We start from the raw sequence: 19092 nt of genomic DNA on the forward strand, positions 1-19092 counted from the left end.
TGTATCTTAGTGCAAACTGTACACAGCAAGAGTTAAATGAATCATCTACGTTTTTTATTGCTAATATAAACACTTTAGCAATGCTAATCAGTTGTACTGATTTTCTGTTTTGATTTTACTTAATAATTAAGCAAAAGATCTGGAGTGCAATCAAGTTTTACACTAGGGGGTTCATGCAAATGATTCTTTTTTTATTTTAAATTTTGTTAAAGGTGTCCAAAAGGAAAGTTACTGAAGTTGAGAGTAAAAGAAAAAAAAGGAAATACAGTTTACAGTCTGCATAATCAAAATGACTATTTTCAGTGAGAGAAGTCACCACTTTGTTGAAATTATTAGCTGAAAATACAGATGCTTTTACTGCTTTTTAAACAACGGCACATTGACTACTGTGCTATGCAGCACGCATGCAGAGAAACAGTTACAGACCATGAAATGTCTTTCAGCAGCCCTGATTTTTCAAGAGGGATTTAGCAAAATGGGATCATCTCTGTATCCTCAGATATCTTAAATACAGTAGTTTCTTTTTGTGAGCTTTTTTATGTTGACTTCTGAAGAAGGTATAGTAAACTAAGACTATTTAACCTTTTTTATGGCCCGGTGGACTTTTTTCTTTTAAAATAAAGTTATTGCTGTGGTTTTCTTTATTCTGTCCCGTAATATTTAAAGTAAGAAATTTATATTTCTGATTAATTCACTTTGTTAAAAGTATTTGTATTATTTCAAAACAATCATTCATTAGAAATTATTATACTACAGATTAGACTCAATGTAATTTTTTTTTGTGATCTCTGTAGCCACATAGTGTTAAATTGTGTGAAAATATGGATATAAGGTCACTGAAAGGGAAATATAGCAGTTTAAATCATTACAGATTGCCTATTACTAGTGTTCATTCTGGCATTTGTGGGTTAATGACAGGTTGGATCAGAAGTGTTTCAGTATGCAAATTAAAAATAATTGCTTGAAAACAAAGATAGACCTAGTCAAAGTGTTAGGATAATCCTTTAGATTTTTATGTTATTACAATAACTTTTTTATGAGCAGAATGTTTATTCTATTTGGGAATTGTATGACTGGCAGATGAGGGGTTATTTTTGCAAACTGTATTGGAAATTCAACTTTAAAGAGCAGTAGCAATGCAGGATAACGTGAAACTGTGTCAACAATATAAAGCAAAGTCATTTAAATCTTTTCCCCAATTAATTTATTAGTTTGCATGAGAATTATCCGTTAGTTAGTAAAAGCACCGTGCCATTTTTTGCAAGCCCTGACCTCACATTGCACCTTCCAATAGTGTTTAGCATCTTGAAGAACTGATAGGGAGTGTTCATGCATCTGTACAATTCCATTTATATGTTTGCATCAAAAAATAAACACCACCACCCCTGGGTCCTGCAGGACATCTTTATATTGCTTTTTGTCCCTCTGACTTGCATCTCTTCGTGTGATGCTGTTGCCTGGGCCCTGCAGGAGGACAGTTTATGGAGATACCCAGGTTGAGGTAGTGCCCAGGTGTTAAGGTGCAGCCTTTCCCACGCAGACCCTGGGCATCTCCCCTCTTGCTGACAGGTCCAGGTACTCAGGCATCCTTAGGGAGGCCACATAGTGAAGCCAGTGTGTAATTTTGGGGAAGAATTTTTTAAGAAAGATGCTGCTTGAGATGGGGCAGCATCTGTGGTTTCTAAGAGGTCCATGTAGGCTGCAGGCGTTGGGGGTGCTGCTGGCAGTGAATGGAATAGCACAAACACCTTCTGTGAGTAAGCGATGTGCAGGATTTCTCAATGTGTGCTGTCAGCTGAACCGTTCTACTCTTGTGTCTTGAGCAAATACCAGCCTTTATTTTAAGTTGCAGCTCTTGTAATTTAGTGTGGAGAAACCATCACGAAATAGACTGAGCCTGGCTGCATGCAATTTGATGGGACAGTGGGATCTCTAAAATGTGGTTTATTCACTGGCTGACCACCCTACCACTTACGTGAAGCTACTCCAAACTGGGCATGATATTGCTGCTGCTCAGCAAGCAGTGTGTGTTTCTTGAAGTACCTGTTGCTTTATATCATATATATTGATTATATATGGGTCAATAGTTTTATCTCCTTTATCATTTGTATAATATAGTTAATGCATTCTAAATATTTTTTCTTACAGCCACCTTGTTTTGGAAAGATGGTTCTTCATTTGAATTCCTATGTTGGCTTCCCTGTCATATTCCTGTACAACTGGATGGGGACAACTTTGTCTTTGAATCTGGAAGATCCCAATGTGTGTAGCCATTGGGAAAGGTAATATTTTCCTCTGGAAAATACAGGACATGAATTCTGATTGTAATAATTCTGTTTACTTGGCACATTTTAAGTGATTTAAAGCTTTTAGTTGAGTAATGAACGGGGAAGAAAAATTCACATTACTGCATGGGCAAGGTAAGTTCATGGATAAGTAAACACTATTTCACACTAGGCTGAAATGCAGCCATATTTGCAGTAGGGGTTAAGATACAAAAAACCCTACAGTGTCACCTGGAATGTTACACAACCGTCTGGGTACAAGAAGTGAATAAAAATAGCTTTTTTCAGTTGAAGTGAAAAGAAGCTTTTACATATGCGAAATATAATTAACCACATTGGAGTGTGGCCAAATTTGATTATGCTGATTCTTTCTTATTCCACATTCACAGAATCTGAATTAAGATTTGCTAATTTTTTTGATGATGTTCAGAAATTTATAACATACAGAAAGAAATTAATCAATTTAGTTGGTCTGTTCACCCAGTTTCACATTAATTGCAAGGAGAGTGTCACAATGGACTGGAGAGGTTGGGCAACAAGCATTTGCTGTACTTTTCTTGTGTTAAGATCACAGTAGTGAAACTAAGCCTTATTGTCTCATTATTATTGTGCCTCTGATTGTCCAGCTAGTCCTTGAGACAGTCTAACTGTTCACTTGAGGACATCAGTATTTCGTGCATTTAAGGTAAACTGTGTTTTAAGTTTAATCACTGGGATGCTGCTAAGCCACCATACATTTATTTGTGATTGTTATGGCTGAATCTTTACAAAGAAAGTGAAACTTGTATTTACTTCTTTATAAAGTCTCTATATGAAAAAAAAAAAATCACTTAAGGACCTTCCCCAGAATTTATCTGAGCTTCATGTGAAGCATTTGGAGTCTCTGCCCACACCGTTGTGTACAATGTCGTATACAACAATGTGTGTACGAAGTAGTTACCGTACTAAATAATTGCTTACAGTATTCAGGCACGTGTCTACGATGTTACTGGACACTGATCTTTATTGTGTATGCTTTGTTTACTGTTTTTACAGATAAAAGTGGTTTTGAGGGAAGCTACAACATAGCAAAAGCAAAATGGGAAAACCTCAAATATAACTATTTACATTGCATAATGTATTTTAAAGCAAACTAATCAAAGTCTGCAGAAGGAAAAATATATCTAGAAAATATACCCATTTTGTTGCATGAACTCTTTTCTTTCTTCTGCTGGGTCTCAGAAATGGGGAGGAACTCCAAGTAAACGTACCGAAATATTCACACTGTTGCTCAGAGCAGGTGACAAAGGTGCGTAAGTATGAAAGTGTAAAAACCCCAGTTACGAGTTCTTCATGCTGCCATCACTGGCCATGCTATATGCTTTAAATAAATCTGCCCCAGCCAGTAATAAAATGGTCTTTACAAAGGAACCGCAATCACAGCGAGAAGGGGTAGAGTGTCCCCTGCCTTGAACAGAGCGCAGAGCCTCAGGCAAGCATTGGCACACCACCAGTGTTTTGTTGGACTAGGTCACACAGCTGAATGGATTAGGGTTGCTTGCCTTAATAGGGACATAGGAAAAACAGGGAGTAAGTTCTGGGCAGTTAGAGTAAGTGGGTCTGGATGTGTTTTCCCTCAGTATAGGTGATGACAGTAGGAAAAGGAGATTGTGGCTGTTACTCTGCAATAGGTGCTAAGAAGTCAAAGAGGACGTGAGTGAAAGTGAGTGAAAGCTGGATGGACTACATACGTACAAGTATTTTGTCTGGTCCTGGGAATTAGTCCTACTGCAGGAACTTGCCATGCATTCCCATATTTTCTAACCCCCTTGTGCAAGGACTGACTGACTGCCAGCACAAACAGCCTGCTGAAGAGTTTTCTAGGATGATTCAATATTTTCCCCTTTCGCAACAGGGCTCTGTTCTTCTGGCTCCGCTGACAGCTCTGGAGGCTCTGCACTTCGGAGCATAGATTTATTTCTAGGACACTGCGCTTATAATTTGGCAGAAAATAATAATAGGACCTTGGTATAGTATTTCTGAAAAAAAAAAAAAAAGGTTGTCTGTTAAAAATTAGCTATGGACTTTAATATTTTATAATTTCTGATTGCTGAATAGACTGATGGCATAATTGTTATATTATTTTTCAGTAATTACTGCTTAGGTGTATTTCTGTGCTAACAACCACTTAGTATCTAAATACACTAGCAGACCTTTCTACTATCAAAGCAGATGTTTTGCTATGGATACAGCTATAGTTTTAAAAGAAATTACTCAGAAGATCCAGTGAGATTTTTCTGTTTTGTATGGTAACAGCAGAAACCTTGTTTTCTGGCTCTTAACAAGTTTTCCAGCTATCCAGTGATGTTAGTAAAAGTTTATTGCCACAGAAAAAGACATACTACATACTGCTTCAATTTGCTGCTCATTTGAGACATGGTGTTTTGTTCGTTTGTATTTTTTTTAAATTTAGGCTTACATTACTTTAAATGTTTAGTAGTACTGTGTCATCAAATGTATTACACAGTAGAGACATAATGGCTCTCCACATGTATGTTTTTTCTTTGCTTGGTAGAAGAAGAACCTTTCAATTGATATCTGTTTATTTATAAAGTTAGCTGGTTCATGTTTTATTTAAACTTGAACTTTCTGTGAGTTTTTGCTGCACATGAGTGTTTTGTTCTATTTATTCCTTTCTATACCATCACTTTGTAAAAGACTTACTGAAATCAGACTGTTCTTGCTTGATAATCTGTCTGATTTCTCTCTCTCTCCCCAGTTACTCAGTTACAGTGCAAGAGTCATATCCTCATCCTTTTGATCAAATTTACTACACCAGTTGTACTGACATCCTAAACTGGTTTAAGTGCACACGACACAGGTGACGTATGATTAATTAATATTGTCAAACTGCTCATACTGTAGATATCTGTAAAGATTTTGTGTCTGTCAAAATCAAGAATGATATGTAGGATATTTTAGCGATAGTGACTAGTCTGTCTAACTCCTATGGTCTGTGGCAACTGGAAAATGCTTGTCCAAGCAATGTCGCATATGTTTTATTAGCAGGTGGGGGTGTGTCATCCCACGGAGTGCTAACAGAAAATGAACAGGTTGGGAAAAGCGTGCAGTGCGCAAAATTAAATTCCTCAGACCCTGTGAGCTGTATGTGTTCAGAAATGTCATGAGAGACCCCTTGCTGCTTGCAATCTTGTGTTCTGGGGAAAGTGTATGCTACTTGAAAGGAAAATAAAAGGATTTGTTAAAAGAAACTCCTTGTGCTTGCAGAAAGCAAACAAGGGGTGAATGATTAAAAACTGGTGACAGCTGTAAAAAGCATTTTCCTCAGAGGAATATGCCCATGTGTATGAACCATCGGCAGTGGGAAAGACTCCCTGGGGCACAGCAGCTGGAGGAGGCAGGTCACTATGGATAGTATGTAAAAAGCAAATACTGAGTTCAAAGAGAGATTACACTTTGTTTACCTGTGACACCATTTATATACAAGCTGTTCTTTGCTGGGAGTTCAGACTGTCTCAGGTGTTGTGGAGATGTGTTTACTGCTTGGTGGAGTGTATGGTCAGCAGCCAGGAGGGCTGGGGAATGAGATTTACGGGCACCACGAGGAGCAGAGAGGAGAGGGCAGTGGGAGAGCCCACTTCTGGTAGATCATTCCTGCTTGTGTCAGGAAGAAGCTGTATTTTCTGCAGTTCTTGATGGGTTTATGTGCGGATTTCTCTGTGTGCTGTTCACCACTGCCCTGCAGGGCTGCAGTTGGCAAAATGCAGCCGCCGTCCTGGCAAGAGGCATGCAGCAGTACCTGCTGCTCAGGAGGTCCAAGCTCTCCTTTGAGCCCTCCCGTCTCTTGCCTTAACCAGAACTTCTCACAGCAACTCTGCCCCTAGAAAACTGATAGACTCTTGGGAAGATGATCCCCAGAAGTCTTTCCCTTGGAAGCTGCTGGCTGTAATGATCCCGCAATCTGATTTGTATTGTCAGTCTTTAGCCTCCGTTAGGAGATGCTTATGGCAAAGGCAGTGATGCTCTGGTTTACGTATTAGTTAAGTAGCCAAAATCCTTAACATTTTTTCCTGCTGTCTGGCCACCCATGGACATAAGGCTTGTTGGGGAACCATTAGGACTCTTGAACTCAGAACAGATAAATCAAGGTCTCTGAGCTTTGTTTCTCTCCTCTTACTGATACCTGAATGTTTTTTAAAAAAATATATTTTTTGTAAGAATACATACTGTTTTGTTTATGAACCATGAATTGTATGTAACAACCATTCATTCTTTTCTTTAGGATCAGTTACCGTACTGCCTACAGACATGGTGAAAAAACAATGTACAGGCGTAAATCCCAGTGCTGCCCTGGATTTTATGAAAGCAGGGAAATGTGTATCCGTAAGTTTAGCTTCTTTTTGCTTTGAAGTTCCATACAGTTATCAGAATGCTTTTATGGGCAGCTTTTGGAAGCTGAGTTATGGGGTCTCAGTTATTCACCAGTGGTGCATGTGCAGCTTTCATTGAAGTCAGTTGGTGCTATGCATATGCAAATGACAGGATAATTGGATCTTAGATGTCTAAGTAACCAGCCTTGATGTGATTCTAACTGATGATCATATGGAAAATGCACAGCACAAGTGTCAGGGCATTTTCCAACACAGTAAATAAATAATGAGGTTCAAAACAAGGAGGGAAGTACAAGGTTTTTCTCCTTAGCGTGGGCCCCAATTAATCCCCACGCTTAGCCTCTCTTACAGATACAGAGATCTGTAACAACTGATTGAAGGTGGCACCAGTGCCTTTTTGTGTGGCATATGCCCTGTCTCCACACCTTCCTAAGTCTGTAGAGGGAAGAACTGTGTCCAGAGCCTGACGGTGGCCTTGGCTCAGCTCTCTTTCTCCCTCTTGTACAGCCTTGTACAGACCTAGGAAGGTCTGATTCTTAAAATAGTATTAATTCAAGAGCGTAGTAGAAAGGCAGAATGAAAATAGAGGAGGTGTTCATCCAGAGCTCTGGAGGTGTATGGTTAGTAGTTTAACATAGGGTTGTTCAAAGTCAGACAGTGGGTTGGGTAGCTAGATGCTCGAGTTGGCAGGACTGACAGCAGGGAACTTGTGATAGGTAAGGAACTGTGAAGGATAGCATATTGTTGGAGATGGGCAAATGTGTAGGGCTAAAAATGAAATTAATTCAATAGTATTTAAAATTATTTGTCCCTGTAAATGCACATGCACAGCATAGACTGCAGCAGTAAGTTTTTCAGAAGTCAGGGAACCAAATCTCTTAATCTTTTCATCTCCCTGAAAAACTGGGCTCATCAGGGATGATCTTTTGTCTCTAACATCATGATGTTGACCTGTGTGTATACTTTTATTAGTTTTAGGAGGCAGAAAGGGCATGCATTATAGTGTAAAACAGCTATATCCATTCCTTGGTTTTGCTTCAGCTCTTCTAATGAGATTTAAAAAACCTGCAGAACCTTACTGAACAAGTCAGAGGGATTGAGGTGGTATAGTTGAATTCCTCCTGGAAGTGTGGGGCCCTGTAAGAGCAGACTGGTAAGGGGCTGGAGCCTCTTGACTGCAGGGGCTACCCTTGGGCTTGCCGTCCAGGTTCTGAACAGGTAACCAACCAATGAGCAAGCCTTGCCAAGAGAAAAAAGTGAAAAGCCCAGCTTACTGGAAAAGCCATGGCATGTGGGCTGTTACAGCGGCTGCTTTGGCTCCTCACATGTGAAGCTCTGCATCATGTCCCTGAGTCAAACCACAACTCATCTGGGCTGTGCAGGGAGCCTGCTGGCATACTCCTAGGACCGAGACCTGGACCAAGGCATGTACAAAAGGCAGGCTCTCTAACAGCATGTTTTCAGCTGAACTCTCTAAGGGACTCTGCTTTACCTGGTGTTTTTTTTCTCAGCTGAGAGTTAGAAAAATGGAGATACGTTCCTTGCTTTATTGTCTACCTTAAGGCTGTAATTACAATGGTGAAGCATAGCCATCAAGGTATGGAGAAGCTTGACCAGGAAAACATTCTGTGAAGTAACGGATAACAAGGGATTTGTCATTACCACTGGATTTTGCAACCTAGTTTAGGAGATGCCAGTGTGGTGGATAAATCTTTGGTCTTTACCAATAAACGAGAGTCTGAAAATCAGTATCAGTATGTACATTAAATTTATTTATTCAGTACAAATGCAAAATAGTTTCTCAATTTGTGCCTTTCTGCTTTTTGTGAGATGCCTACTGAAAGTGACTGACAGAATTTATTTGTATCCTTGGAAAATTATACCCTGTGAATCTCATAACACATCACACTATCTTCATTCATATTTTTGTTTTACAGCACTTCCTGGAATTTGAAAATGCAGCAGTAAGATCTTTGGTTTAAAGTGTTTTTCACACATGAAAAAACAAGGTCAAAATGATACTTTGAAAAAACAACTTTTTAAAAAAATGGTTCTATCTGAGAACAGATTGGCAATTTTATTAACCTTTTTTGGTTTTATTGTGTATGTATTAGACTTATAAGAACCAATTTCAAAGTACATTTGGTTATTTTAAGCATATATGATCATATTTAATTTTTTATTAGTATATTTTTTGAAATATGTAACAGTTTGATCATGAGAAGTGTGATGATGAGTCTCTTATGTGACTACAGCTTTTACATAGCTATAGTATATGTAGTAAATTCATTCTATATTAACACAGCAATACTCAGAACCTAGTAAATTCAGATCACATTGGGTGCACTAATTTTTTACTGTTACTACATAAAAAGATGCCAAATGCTGATATTCAGGACATATCTGCTCTGACTTTTGAAGCAATTTTGGAATGCTTCAGACCTCAAATATGTAAAAATAAAGATCCTTCAGTGGAGCTAACTTTGCATTTATTTGATTCTGTAATGGTTGACCCTGGAAGGCATTGTGAGACCTTCAGTCCTCATGATCTTCAACTGGAGCTGAGGATTCAGGGCAAAGGAGGAGCTCAGTAGTTAACAGAAGGCAGCAAATACATCATGCTTTCCATTGTTTCAACCAGCATTCTTTGTAGTGAACTTGTACGTACTAGAGTAGATGATGCCTCCATACACTGTGACAATATTAGTCATCCAGTTTAACTTGGAAAGCAAGTGTGATGCTGTCAGCTTACATCAAATGGTAAGAGGTAGTGGTATGGGGAGGACTCTTCTCTTGTGTTGTCATAGCAGAAATATCACTGGTAGAAAGCCAAACCAAAATATTTTTCTGCCAGAAAATGGTGACCACACTGAAAAACACACATACACATCCCACCTTTTTTATATTTGAAGACAGAAGAGAATCAAAACCACTTGAAGTGTTGTGAATATCTTCTTTTATGCTGTGACTGCTCCACAATGCACAGTGTTTCCATTACAGTAGTTTTATCTTCCATGCAGTATATATTATTTTTTACTTAGTGGAGGATGCTTCTAAAAGGCTAAAATACTTGTGGTGCTGTTGATGTTTTGTTGTTTGTTCCTTTATTTGATGTCTTAATTTAGAAGGCTCATTTAGAAAACTCTACTGGTAGCTGATTTTGGTATGACTCAACACTTCAGTGCATACAGTGATAAAATATAATTAGGAATCTACAGTGCGAATACTCACCAGTCACTGTTCCCCTGGAGGTAGTACTTACTAGTGGTAATGCTACTTCACTGCGCATAGTGGAAAGAGAATTATTTGTCACTGCATAAAGAATTTCAAGAATGTGCCAGCCTCATGTGGCTAAAATCTGTAAATATTGTATTCACAAAGGAAAAGAATGACCAACAGCCAGAGAAAGCACGAGCTGAAATGTAAGTGGGGTTTTTTTTATTCTTTTGGAGTCCAGTCTGAACAGATGAATTTGAATTAATCTTAAGATACAAGATTTCTGTGGAATTGTGATTCTAACCTCCCTACTTGTTCCTGAAGACTTTCAATAGGTGAAACTTGTGTTATGTTTTCATTTTTTGATGAAAATTCCTTTTGTGTTTTGTCTTTGGTTCAGCATGTATATATCTTATATATATATAAAAAACATACAAACAAGCCTACAGTTGTAGTGTAAACTGTCCAAACTCCTGATGCAAAATTTTAGCATCCTCTTCTTTTGACTAATACCACTGATAAAAAGAAGACAGTCACACTAGAAGTAGGTATCTGTTAAGAGTTTTATGAAAAAGACTACCCCACTACAGCCATCATAAGTTTTTAAAAAAAGGCTGTTAAGCAACTCAGATACCGTTTTTCCAATGTTTCTGAGTTTGTTGAAATGATACTGCATTTACATGACTATTAGTAAGCAACAAAGTGGCATCTGAAGTCAGCCTCCATCTGCAGCCATTGGAAGCTTTCCAGGGAACCTCTTGGGGAGGTTTTAAACGATGTTAAATATTAGACACATTTTTTTGTGTAACTTTTGGCCAATAGAGATATATTCTCTTGCAGATTGAGTTTATTATAGGAAGTCAAGAATTTATTTGAAAAAACACATTTATAATGTAGTGCAAAAGATATTTAAAATTTATTTTGCACGATAAGTGCTGAGAGACCTTATTTTAATTAATTTTGAGGAAGTTGAAGAGCTTTTTTTCGTTTTTAGTCTTAAGTGGTTTGTGCATTCAAATTTAATTTAAAAAATTCTGAGAACTTTTAAGAGCTAAAGAAGCTTTTTTTTTTTTGTTAAATGGATGTATTTCTTCAGTTTGCTCTTTTCAAAGTCTAGGTATCCGAATCAGGATGGAGTGGTATTAGCAGAAATTCTAAACACAAAGCACAGTCAGGCACATAGTATGACTTCTTTTGTTGGAAGTCATTTATCTGAAAGTTATAATATGGAGATCTACTTACAATCCCAAAGCAGGCCCAGTTCAGATACTACTTCAGTCTTCCTAATATGAATTCTCTGTAAAGCTGATAAGAATTTTGACACATTATCAGGTGTGAAATCTCATGAAATCAGGTATCTGCTCATTTGATGATGTGATTAATTTGTTTAAAAGGTGAAAGTCTAATTGTGGAACCATAGTTGATTCTCCTGGTCATTTACTTATATTCATAATTACAGCCAAAATATTTCAAGCTTTGTTTATGTTAATTGATTTGTGTCTGGCTTTTCAAAATGAAAAAGCAACAAATCCTAAAATGCATGCTTAAACTTTCATTAAAGATGAAAAAATCTTTTTTCAAATGTTATTACTGGAAATTTTTCTGTATCTTCTTTTAAATTTTTCTGTATCATCTTTTAACATCAGATAATGCAGTGCACAGCTGTCTAAGTGTCCTCTGAGGTGGTTTAAAATGAACTAACTTTATGTCACTTTCTCAGTCACAGAGAGCAGATTCATAAAATGCCATTCAGAAATTTCAAGTATTGCAATGTTCCACTCTTCATATATGCTCTAGTTCAGAAGTGGAGGTCGTATGAGGCACAGGAGTTATTCCACTCAGCTATAATACTTTAAGTAGATATAGCAGTGGAGGAGCAATCTGCGTTTGCACCGCAGGGGATATGCTGGAGGCCATCAGCATATAAGTAGGCATTTGAATTGCCGTCTTCTCTTGAGCTGGAGCACCATCTCCCTCTCTTCATTGGTATCTGTATGAGACACTTGATTAGTGTTTGAAAGTGGCAACTTGGCCTAAAATTGTGTTACACATTCTATGCCTCTAGTATGACTGATTTAATCCCCCTGGTATGAGCTCCCCTCCTGAAGCTGTGGTATGAAGGCATGTCTGTGAGCATGGTGGACAAGCCCTTGCCTCACATCACTTTCAGCTTGCTGTAATAATGGTGTTGATGGCCTGGGTGGGTTACACATGCCTTTTCACATTGATTCACTTTGCTGAGCTTCCTCAGCAGGGCATGTTCATTCAGCTGGTTACAGAAGTATCAGTGCCTGCAGCTGAGGTGGGAACAGAGCTCAAGCAGCCTAGTGGACTTGTGTCCAGGAGACAAGGCAACTCCTCCTGTGGTGCAGAAGGGGATGCTACAGGGAATTGCACACACGGCAGCAGATATTTTATAGATACTTCAAGCTGGCTGATACTCTATAATCAGAAAGAGCAAGTCTACCTTTTGTTTTTTAAGAAGATGAAAGGATATGATCCACTGAAATAGAACTGTTAAGTTGGACAAGACAAGATTTTAAAGAAGGTTTTGAAGGAAACCACAAGACATAGAAGAAAAGGGGAAATAAGATGCAAAAAGAAATATGCAAGAGTAGGCTCAGATTGCTTTTCATATGATGTTTGATTTTTTCCCTTGCAAAAGAAGATATGACTTATGAACTTTACTGCTGCCAGTGAATTTTTGGTGCTTCTTTACACGGCTCAGTATCAAAAAGACTTCATGTTGAGTTTTTCACCTGCTCTTGCACATCGTTTTCTTATACCATGTCAAACAATTCCACAGAAAACTGAGAGAAAATAAGACTCTCTGTCCCTGATGTCTTTCATCATGTTATAGTGCTTTTTGTGTTGTCCTTACCTTACACTCTTTTGTAGGTCATGTAAAATTTTGGTTCTCTTATCCCCATGTTCAGTGTGGTAATTTTTTTACAGATTATGTCTCTTAGGGATGTTAACTAGGGTTCAGTTGCCCAGAATCAGTTAGCCCATAAGGGGACCAGAGAATAATTTATTTTGATTACAAAATAGGTTTTTAATGTATATCCAGAATGTAAAAAGAAATCATTCTTTGATCAGATACATTTTGGGGCATTAAGAAACTTTTTTTTTTAAAAAAAAGGAAATAACTGGATGCCTTTAATTCTTCTCTATATCTTTAAAATTTTTTAAAATGTTTCTGGCTTTAGTTTAGCTTCTTCAAAGAATTGCAAGTACCCCTTTTTTGAGAAAGAAACTTGTGTATTTGTATGCCATATATATATAATTTTAATTGATCTTCACTGAATTTATTTGGAAGCAACAATGTTTATATTCTACAACTTCCTTTGGTGGTCCTTATCCCATATTTAATTGTCATTAGAGTCAGCAGTGTTTTAGCTGTCAAAACCCCCAGCATTGTTACCCATAGATAACTTCTACAGAGACTTAGTAGTGATAGCCTGTTTTGAAGAGTTGTGTTTATGTTCTACTACTGGAAAACTGAAACACCGCTTCAGTGGCTGAAGAGAAGCTACTGTTGATTTATGCTATTGTGGCTAAGAAAAGAATACAGCTCTAATCTGCAAGATGACTCTGCATTGTAAACATGACAACCCAAAGTTTCATCTGTTGTATGTTTGTTCTAAGACAACTCTGTTTTATTATTGGAAATAATTGATGATTATTTGCACAGAGCCATAGCATGTGCTGTTACATAGGGATTGTAGGGAGAACCTACGTGCTCAGCATGGCATGAGGGGTAGTGCAAAGAGATGCTTAAAGAGCTGCTTCTTGCTCCAGTTTCTTACAACATTTTGATTTTTGTATTTTTTTTCATTTGTCTCACAGAGTATGTGATGGAATGCTACTTTATTGTATTTAGCCTTAGTGCTTAGGAATTTGGGTTCAGTGTGTTGGTATTCACTCAGTTATTCATACATGTGTGCATGCAGAGACATATATGTGTGCAGCTACTGTCTGTTGTCTTATGGTTTGCTGGTAAGATTTTTCACACATTTGCCTTAGGGAGGGCTTCAGTGCCCAAGGCAGCACCTACTAGGCAAGAATCTTCAAAGACACAAGAAGTTAATGTCTAGTTAAGACTAATGGAAAAGTCTAGTTAAAAAAGTCTAGATTTTCCATTAATCTAGTTAAGACTAATGGAAAATCATGATGTTTTATTTAAAGTAATTCTACCATACTAAATAAATAGAGAACAATGAAATAGCTTTGTAATAGTATGTTGTATCATCTAACATTTAAAAATTCATATTCTCCCTGTTGATTTCTAATGAAGATCATTTTAATGCACATCTGACAGATAGCTTATTAGAAATAAAAGTTGAGAATGAAAACTAAAGGCTGTAAAAATATGGAATTAATGGTTGGGATCCCAGATAGCCAAAGATTTTAATAATACATATGGTTGATCTCTATGTGGCTTTCTTTTTTCTTGGCCACACAAAATACAAAGACAACCAGCATGCTTCATCATGTTTAATTAGGAAAAAAAACAGTACATTTTGCAGGTATATTTCCAAATTACCATAGACCATTTTCAGTCCATTCAGAAATGATTCACATGTAGTCCCATTAAACTTGTGAACACCAACTTCTTTGTTTTTTTCCCATCGTTCACCTTGTATTCATTGCTATACCAGTCAGATTCCTATGGCTGTTGGCACAAAGAAAATTCTTATCTTGTGGACATTTTTAAAGTTTTATTGTTGCTCAAACTAGGAGGAAAGTATTACAGTGTATATATTTTGGAAAGTTAAGGGTATTTAGTAATGAATATGATGCCAGCAATCTGTAGCTGGTTGCAGATTCTTCCTCTTCAGTGTATTGTACTCTGAGTCAGTTACATTGATGTGCTGGGTATCAAAGCCATTTCAAGTTTTTCTTAAAAGTTTCAAATAAAAGCTCTATTTCAAAATAAGCCTTAACTATAGAAACAGAAAAAAAAAAAAAAAAGAAAAATTTCAAGCAGCTCTGCTTAGCACTTAGAATAAAGGTTGTAGTGATCCATAGGGTTTATATCTCATGCCTTATCTTAATCATCATAGCTGTTTTGTTGTGCTTCATTTGAACTGTGCAACCATTCAGAAAAATCAATATTAAAATACTGATGTGTTGCAAGTCATGTTTTATCCATGCTGCTGCAAGAGAATCCTTCTTTTTATGTGTGCAGAAGTTCCCCTCTTTTTCTTGGTGTGAGAGTTTCCTTCAGAGAATCACAGGATAGTTGAGGTTGGAAGGGACTTGTGGAAGTCATCTTCTCCAACTTCCCTACTCAGGCAGGGCCACCTAGAGCCTCTTGTCCAGGACCATGTTCAGATGGGTTTCCAACCTAAATCATATTATAATTCTTTTTTCATTAAACGTGGACAGTTTTCTCTTTGTTAAATGCAGAAGTATTTGAGTAGCACCAACATGGTTTTAGTTGGAGCCTTCAAACTTAGGAGAAATAGAAGAGAGTGGAGAAAATTGATTTTGAAGAGATACCATCAAATATTAATACACTAATGTTTATTTTGCTTTTAAAAGATATTTGAGACATGAAAGATCTGGATTAGGAATAATTTTATAATATTTTTCCTAGTGCTAGGAGTTCTTTAATTCTTTTTTTATTTCCTTCTCTGACAGCTCATTGTGCTGATAAATGTGTCCACGGTCGGTGTATTGCTCCAAACACCTGTCAGTGTGAGCCTGGCTGGGGAGGACCCAACTGCTCCAGTGGTGAGTTTCCACCTGCTTCTGCCTGTCTCATGCTCTTTCCATGGTGTTGTCCTCTCTTTTGGGCAGATTACTGTCGATTCTGTGCTTGGGCTCCTGCTTGCTGGTCAGGGGGTTGCTCTTGAGTTATCAGGTTACTCTGCGTGACCTGATTTTTCTTCATTTACTTGCAAACAATGTTACCCTGTAGCAGCACTGAATGTCATGAGCTGTTTTGTGCTCAGAAACATGGAGATAATTAGTATAATTGGGAACTTAGTATCTGGAGTAAAGGAAATAAAATTATATTTTAACTATAAGAAAATCTCTAATTTTTTGTTTTTCTAATACATAAAGAATGGTGATGCTAGGTCATGTTTAAAAGCTATGATTAAAGCCTTCCTCACAACCTGTCCTTCTATATCACTCTGCCACTAACTTGTACTTTTTTCCCCTCACTGTGTTCCCCTCTTGCATTATTAGTTGCTCCATCTGCTCAATCTCTTTCTATTTTGCTCTCACTATTCAAGTTTCTCCAACTTTCTTCTCCTCCTCTTTGCCATGAAAGTATGTGCAGGATACGGGAGGCAAGATAGGAGTATCAGGGATACACACGGTGGGAGGCAGGGGCAGGTTGGCACCTCTCCTGCTTGGCGTGTGGATTCAGTCACATGCAACCCAGCGAGCAGGTGGTCACACTTAATAAAGAAATGATGAAGATAAGGCCATGACACGCTGGAGGCAAGAACATAGCAAAATGTCAAAACCACAAAGTGAAGTAATAAAATAATATCAGTTCATGACCTTTTTAGTCACTGCTGTTTTCTAGATGCTTTGAGTGTAAAACCAGGCACTGCAGGCTGCAATAAGGTCTGGGCAGAGGGCAGAAACCCCTCAGTGGCAGGGCTGGTGTGTTTGTGCACTATCCATTCCTGTGTGAAAGGTAATTTTTTGTGCAGACCATGAAGTGTTATTTTTTCTTCCTTTTGTCTGGAAGAGAGTTTCTCGGCGTAATTACTGATTTTTTTATTTGTTATAATTTGTTATTTATTCCATCTTTCTGTTCCCCTTTGTAAGGTCTTTGGGAAGGTAATGTTTAGGTTAACATCACAACCATATATTTGGTTACAGTCAAGTTCAAAGTGGGTCACTGCTAGTGACTGTCCACTAGGAACATATTTTAGTCAACAATAAAAAAAAAATGTTTATAATTTAAATTTCACAGACCATATAAAATTCTAATTCATAAACCAGAGCTTGATGTCTTGCAAAGATTTTATGCTGATAGGTTACTTAGAGGATTGATACAAAAATAACAACTGTAAAAAACCTAGATCAGCAGCAGGACAAAAATAATATGGTTGTATTTTCACCCACATTTTTTCTGCTTAACGAAAGTAGGGAAATTTTTTTTGCAAACAAGGTGTTATAGTGACTCTTCATGTAGAACTGATCTGTTGTCCTGGCAGCATATTCTGTGAAATCTGAGAGAAAGAGTGAGTAAAAATAATTACTAATAATTTAAATGAGGAAGAACCTAACCATTTTAAAATTATTACATTTGTTGTATAGTCCTTGTATATGCTTACATGTGATTCTTTTATATAATAGCTCTAAAGAAACACCAAGTTTTGTGTAAGGCATAAGACTGAAAAGAGTTAGCAATGCAGTGTTACTTTAATACTGATTTTAATCTAGTGCGCTGAATTGTCAGAAGAAATTGTCAAAAAATGTTATCTTTCTTTCAAAGAGCCTTATGTAGTGAGCTTTTCTGTAACTAATCAAATGTGCAGAAGAAATGTGTATCACTGGACAACGTAGAATGGGGAGGTACTGTTATTTATTGAGATTTCCAAGGTTGAAACTCACTGATAGGGCACTTTAGATAAGACAGGAACCTCTAAATCTCTTTGGAAATAATCCTTCCTCTCACGGGATTGTCTGGAGTCCATTTCCCTTACCTGTTTGGTATAACTCGTTTTGAATACATGTGCAGCTCTTTTCCTCTGTGTCCTGGTTTAGCCAGGATAGGGTTAAGTTTCCCCAGCAGTGGGGGGAAGCTCTAGCCGGGTTATTCATATACCATGCTGACGTCACATCCGGGTGCCAGAGCGCAGGAAGAATCGGTGATCGCGTGGGTTGGCGCAGCCGGTTCTCTCACTGCTGTATTGGTACATACCTTGCTCTGTTCATTGTTATTACTGTTATCGTTATTGTTATTGTTGTTGTTTGCTGTGTTGCTGTTGCACTGTTGTATTAAACCTCTCCTTATCTCAGCCCCGGGGCTTTGTATTTCACTCCCTTTGTGGGGGAGGTGCAGCGGCCGGGTGGTCTCAGACCCCGGCAGGGATTAAACCACCACACTCTGCTTCTTCCTTAGTTGGTTGCCTTTCATTACTTGTTGCGGCAGCCTCAATAGCAAAAATATTTTCTGGTGTGCATACACAACAGGCCAAAGCTGAAAGAGCCTTTGTCCATGTACCTTTGAACTGTGTGATCTCTGGAGAGGTTGGTGTTCCTCTAAAAGTTTCTGCGTGATGTTAGAGCTAACTGGAACTGCTGAAATTGGTTTTGGATCACTAGTGTAGTCCTAGGACAAGGAGGATAGGCTGAGGAAGAGGATATTTTTGTGCATGTGCTACCTGGAAATTTGTTTTGGAATTTAGCCCATTCCATGTGGACAAACTTAAGAAAGATCTTGCTTTCACCAGATTGTCCTTCTGAGTTTGAGTGCTGCTGTTTGCCGCTAGCTGTGCATGATTTCCTTACCCATGTGTCTGAGAACTACAGCACAGATCAAACTGAATTGAAGAGCAGTGGATAGTGTTGGAAAGACAGTAAATGATAGGGTTTTGACTCTCTGGCACTGAATATTATTGTTGCTTGCCCTATGTAGGAGATTTTCATACTTTGCCTTTAACTGTATTTTCTGCATGATTCCCAACTTGATTAGTTTTAGTAACAGAAAGGTAGAATAGACAAAATATAGAGATCCTTTTTTAAAAAAAATAATTTTGTTTATATGGCAAATTATTTGTTGAAAAATACATGCAAATTGCCATACTGTAATAATGTCTACCATATAAACATTTTAACTCTATGACTGTTTAACTGAATAATGGAAAACAATGATTACAAGGCAGGCCAGTGTTTTGTAAGGCAGGCACTTAGGGATTTAATGGTTACTGATCACCAGATAAAATACTGCTACTGAAAGGGAGAGATTATTCTCAAAGTGTGAGATATTAGGCAAACTTCCAGATTTAGTGATCTGTTCATTTTCATGGACACAAACATGTTGGAAGCAACTGTTCTACCTAAGCACTAAACCTTTTGTAAAACTGCAGAACTAAGTTTTTTCTTCCAAAGTACTATCCTTTCTCTGTTAGGATTGATTATTCTCCTTACAAAGGAATTTAATCGATAAGTATCTGAGAACATAGTTAGTCCTATTGCAGCATCTGTCCATTTACCAACCCCAAGCT

At 37.7% G+C, this 19092-nt stretch overlaps 1 protein-coding gene across 1 annotated transcript in view; it reads left to right on the plus strand.

Moving 5' to 3' along the window:
* Window positions 1-19092, plus strand: part of MEGF10 (multiple EGF like domains 10) — a 108132-nt gene that overhangs the window by 26036 nt on the left and 63004 nt on the right. Inside the window, exons 2-5 of the mRNA XM_074812945.1 lie at window positions 2149-2282; window positions 5044-5145; window positions 6568-6668; window positions 15539-15631. Coding sequence (XP_074669046.1) covers window positions 2167-2282; window positions 5044-5145; window positions 6568-6668; window positions 15539-15631 — 412 coding nt within the window. The 5' untranslated portion in view covers window positions 2149-2166. The remainder of the gene's footprint in view (window positions 1-2148; window positions 2283-5043; window positions 5146-6567; window positions 6669-15538; window positions 15632-19092) is intronic.

Source organism: Strix aluco, chromosome Z, assembly GCF_031877795.1.
Source record: "Strix aluco isolate bStrAlu1 chromosome Z, bStrAlu1.hap1, whole genome shotgun sequence".
Classification (NCBI taxonomy): Eukaryota; Metazoa; Chordata; class Aves; order Strigiformes; family Strigidae; genus Strix; species Strix aluco.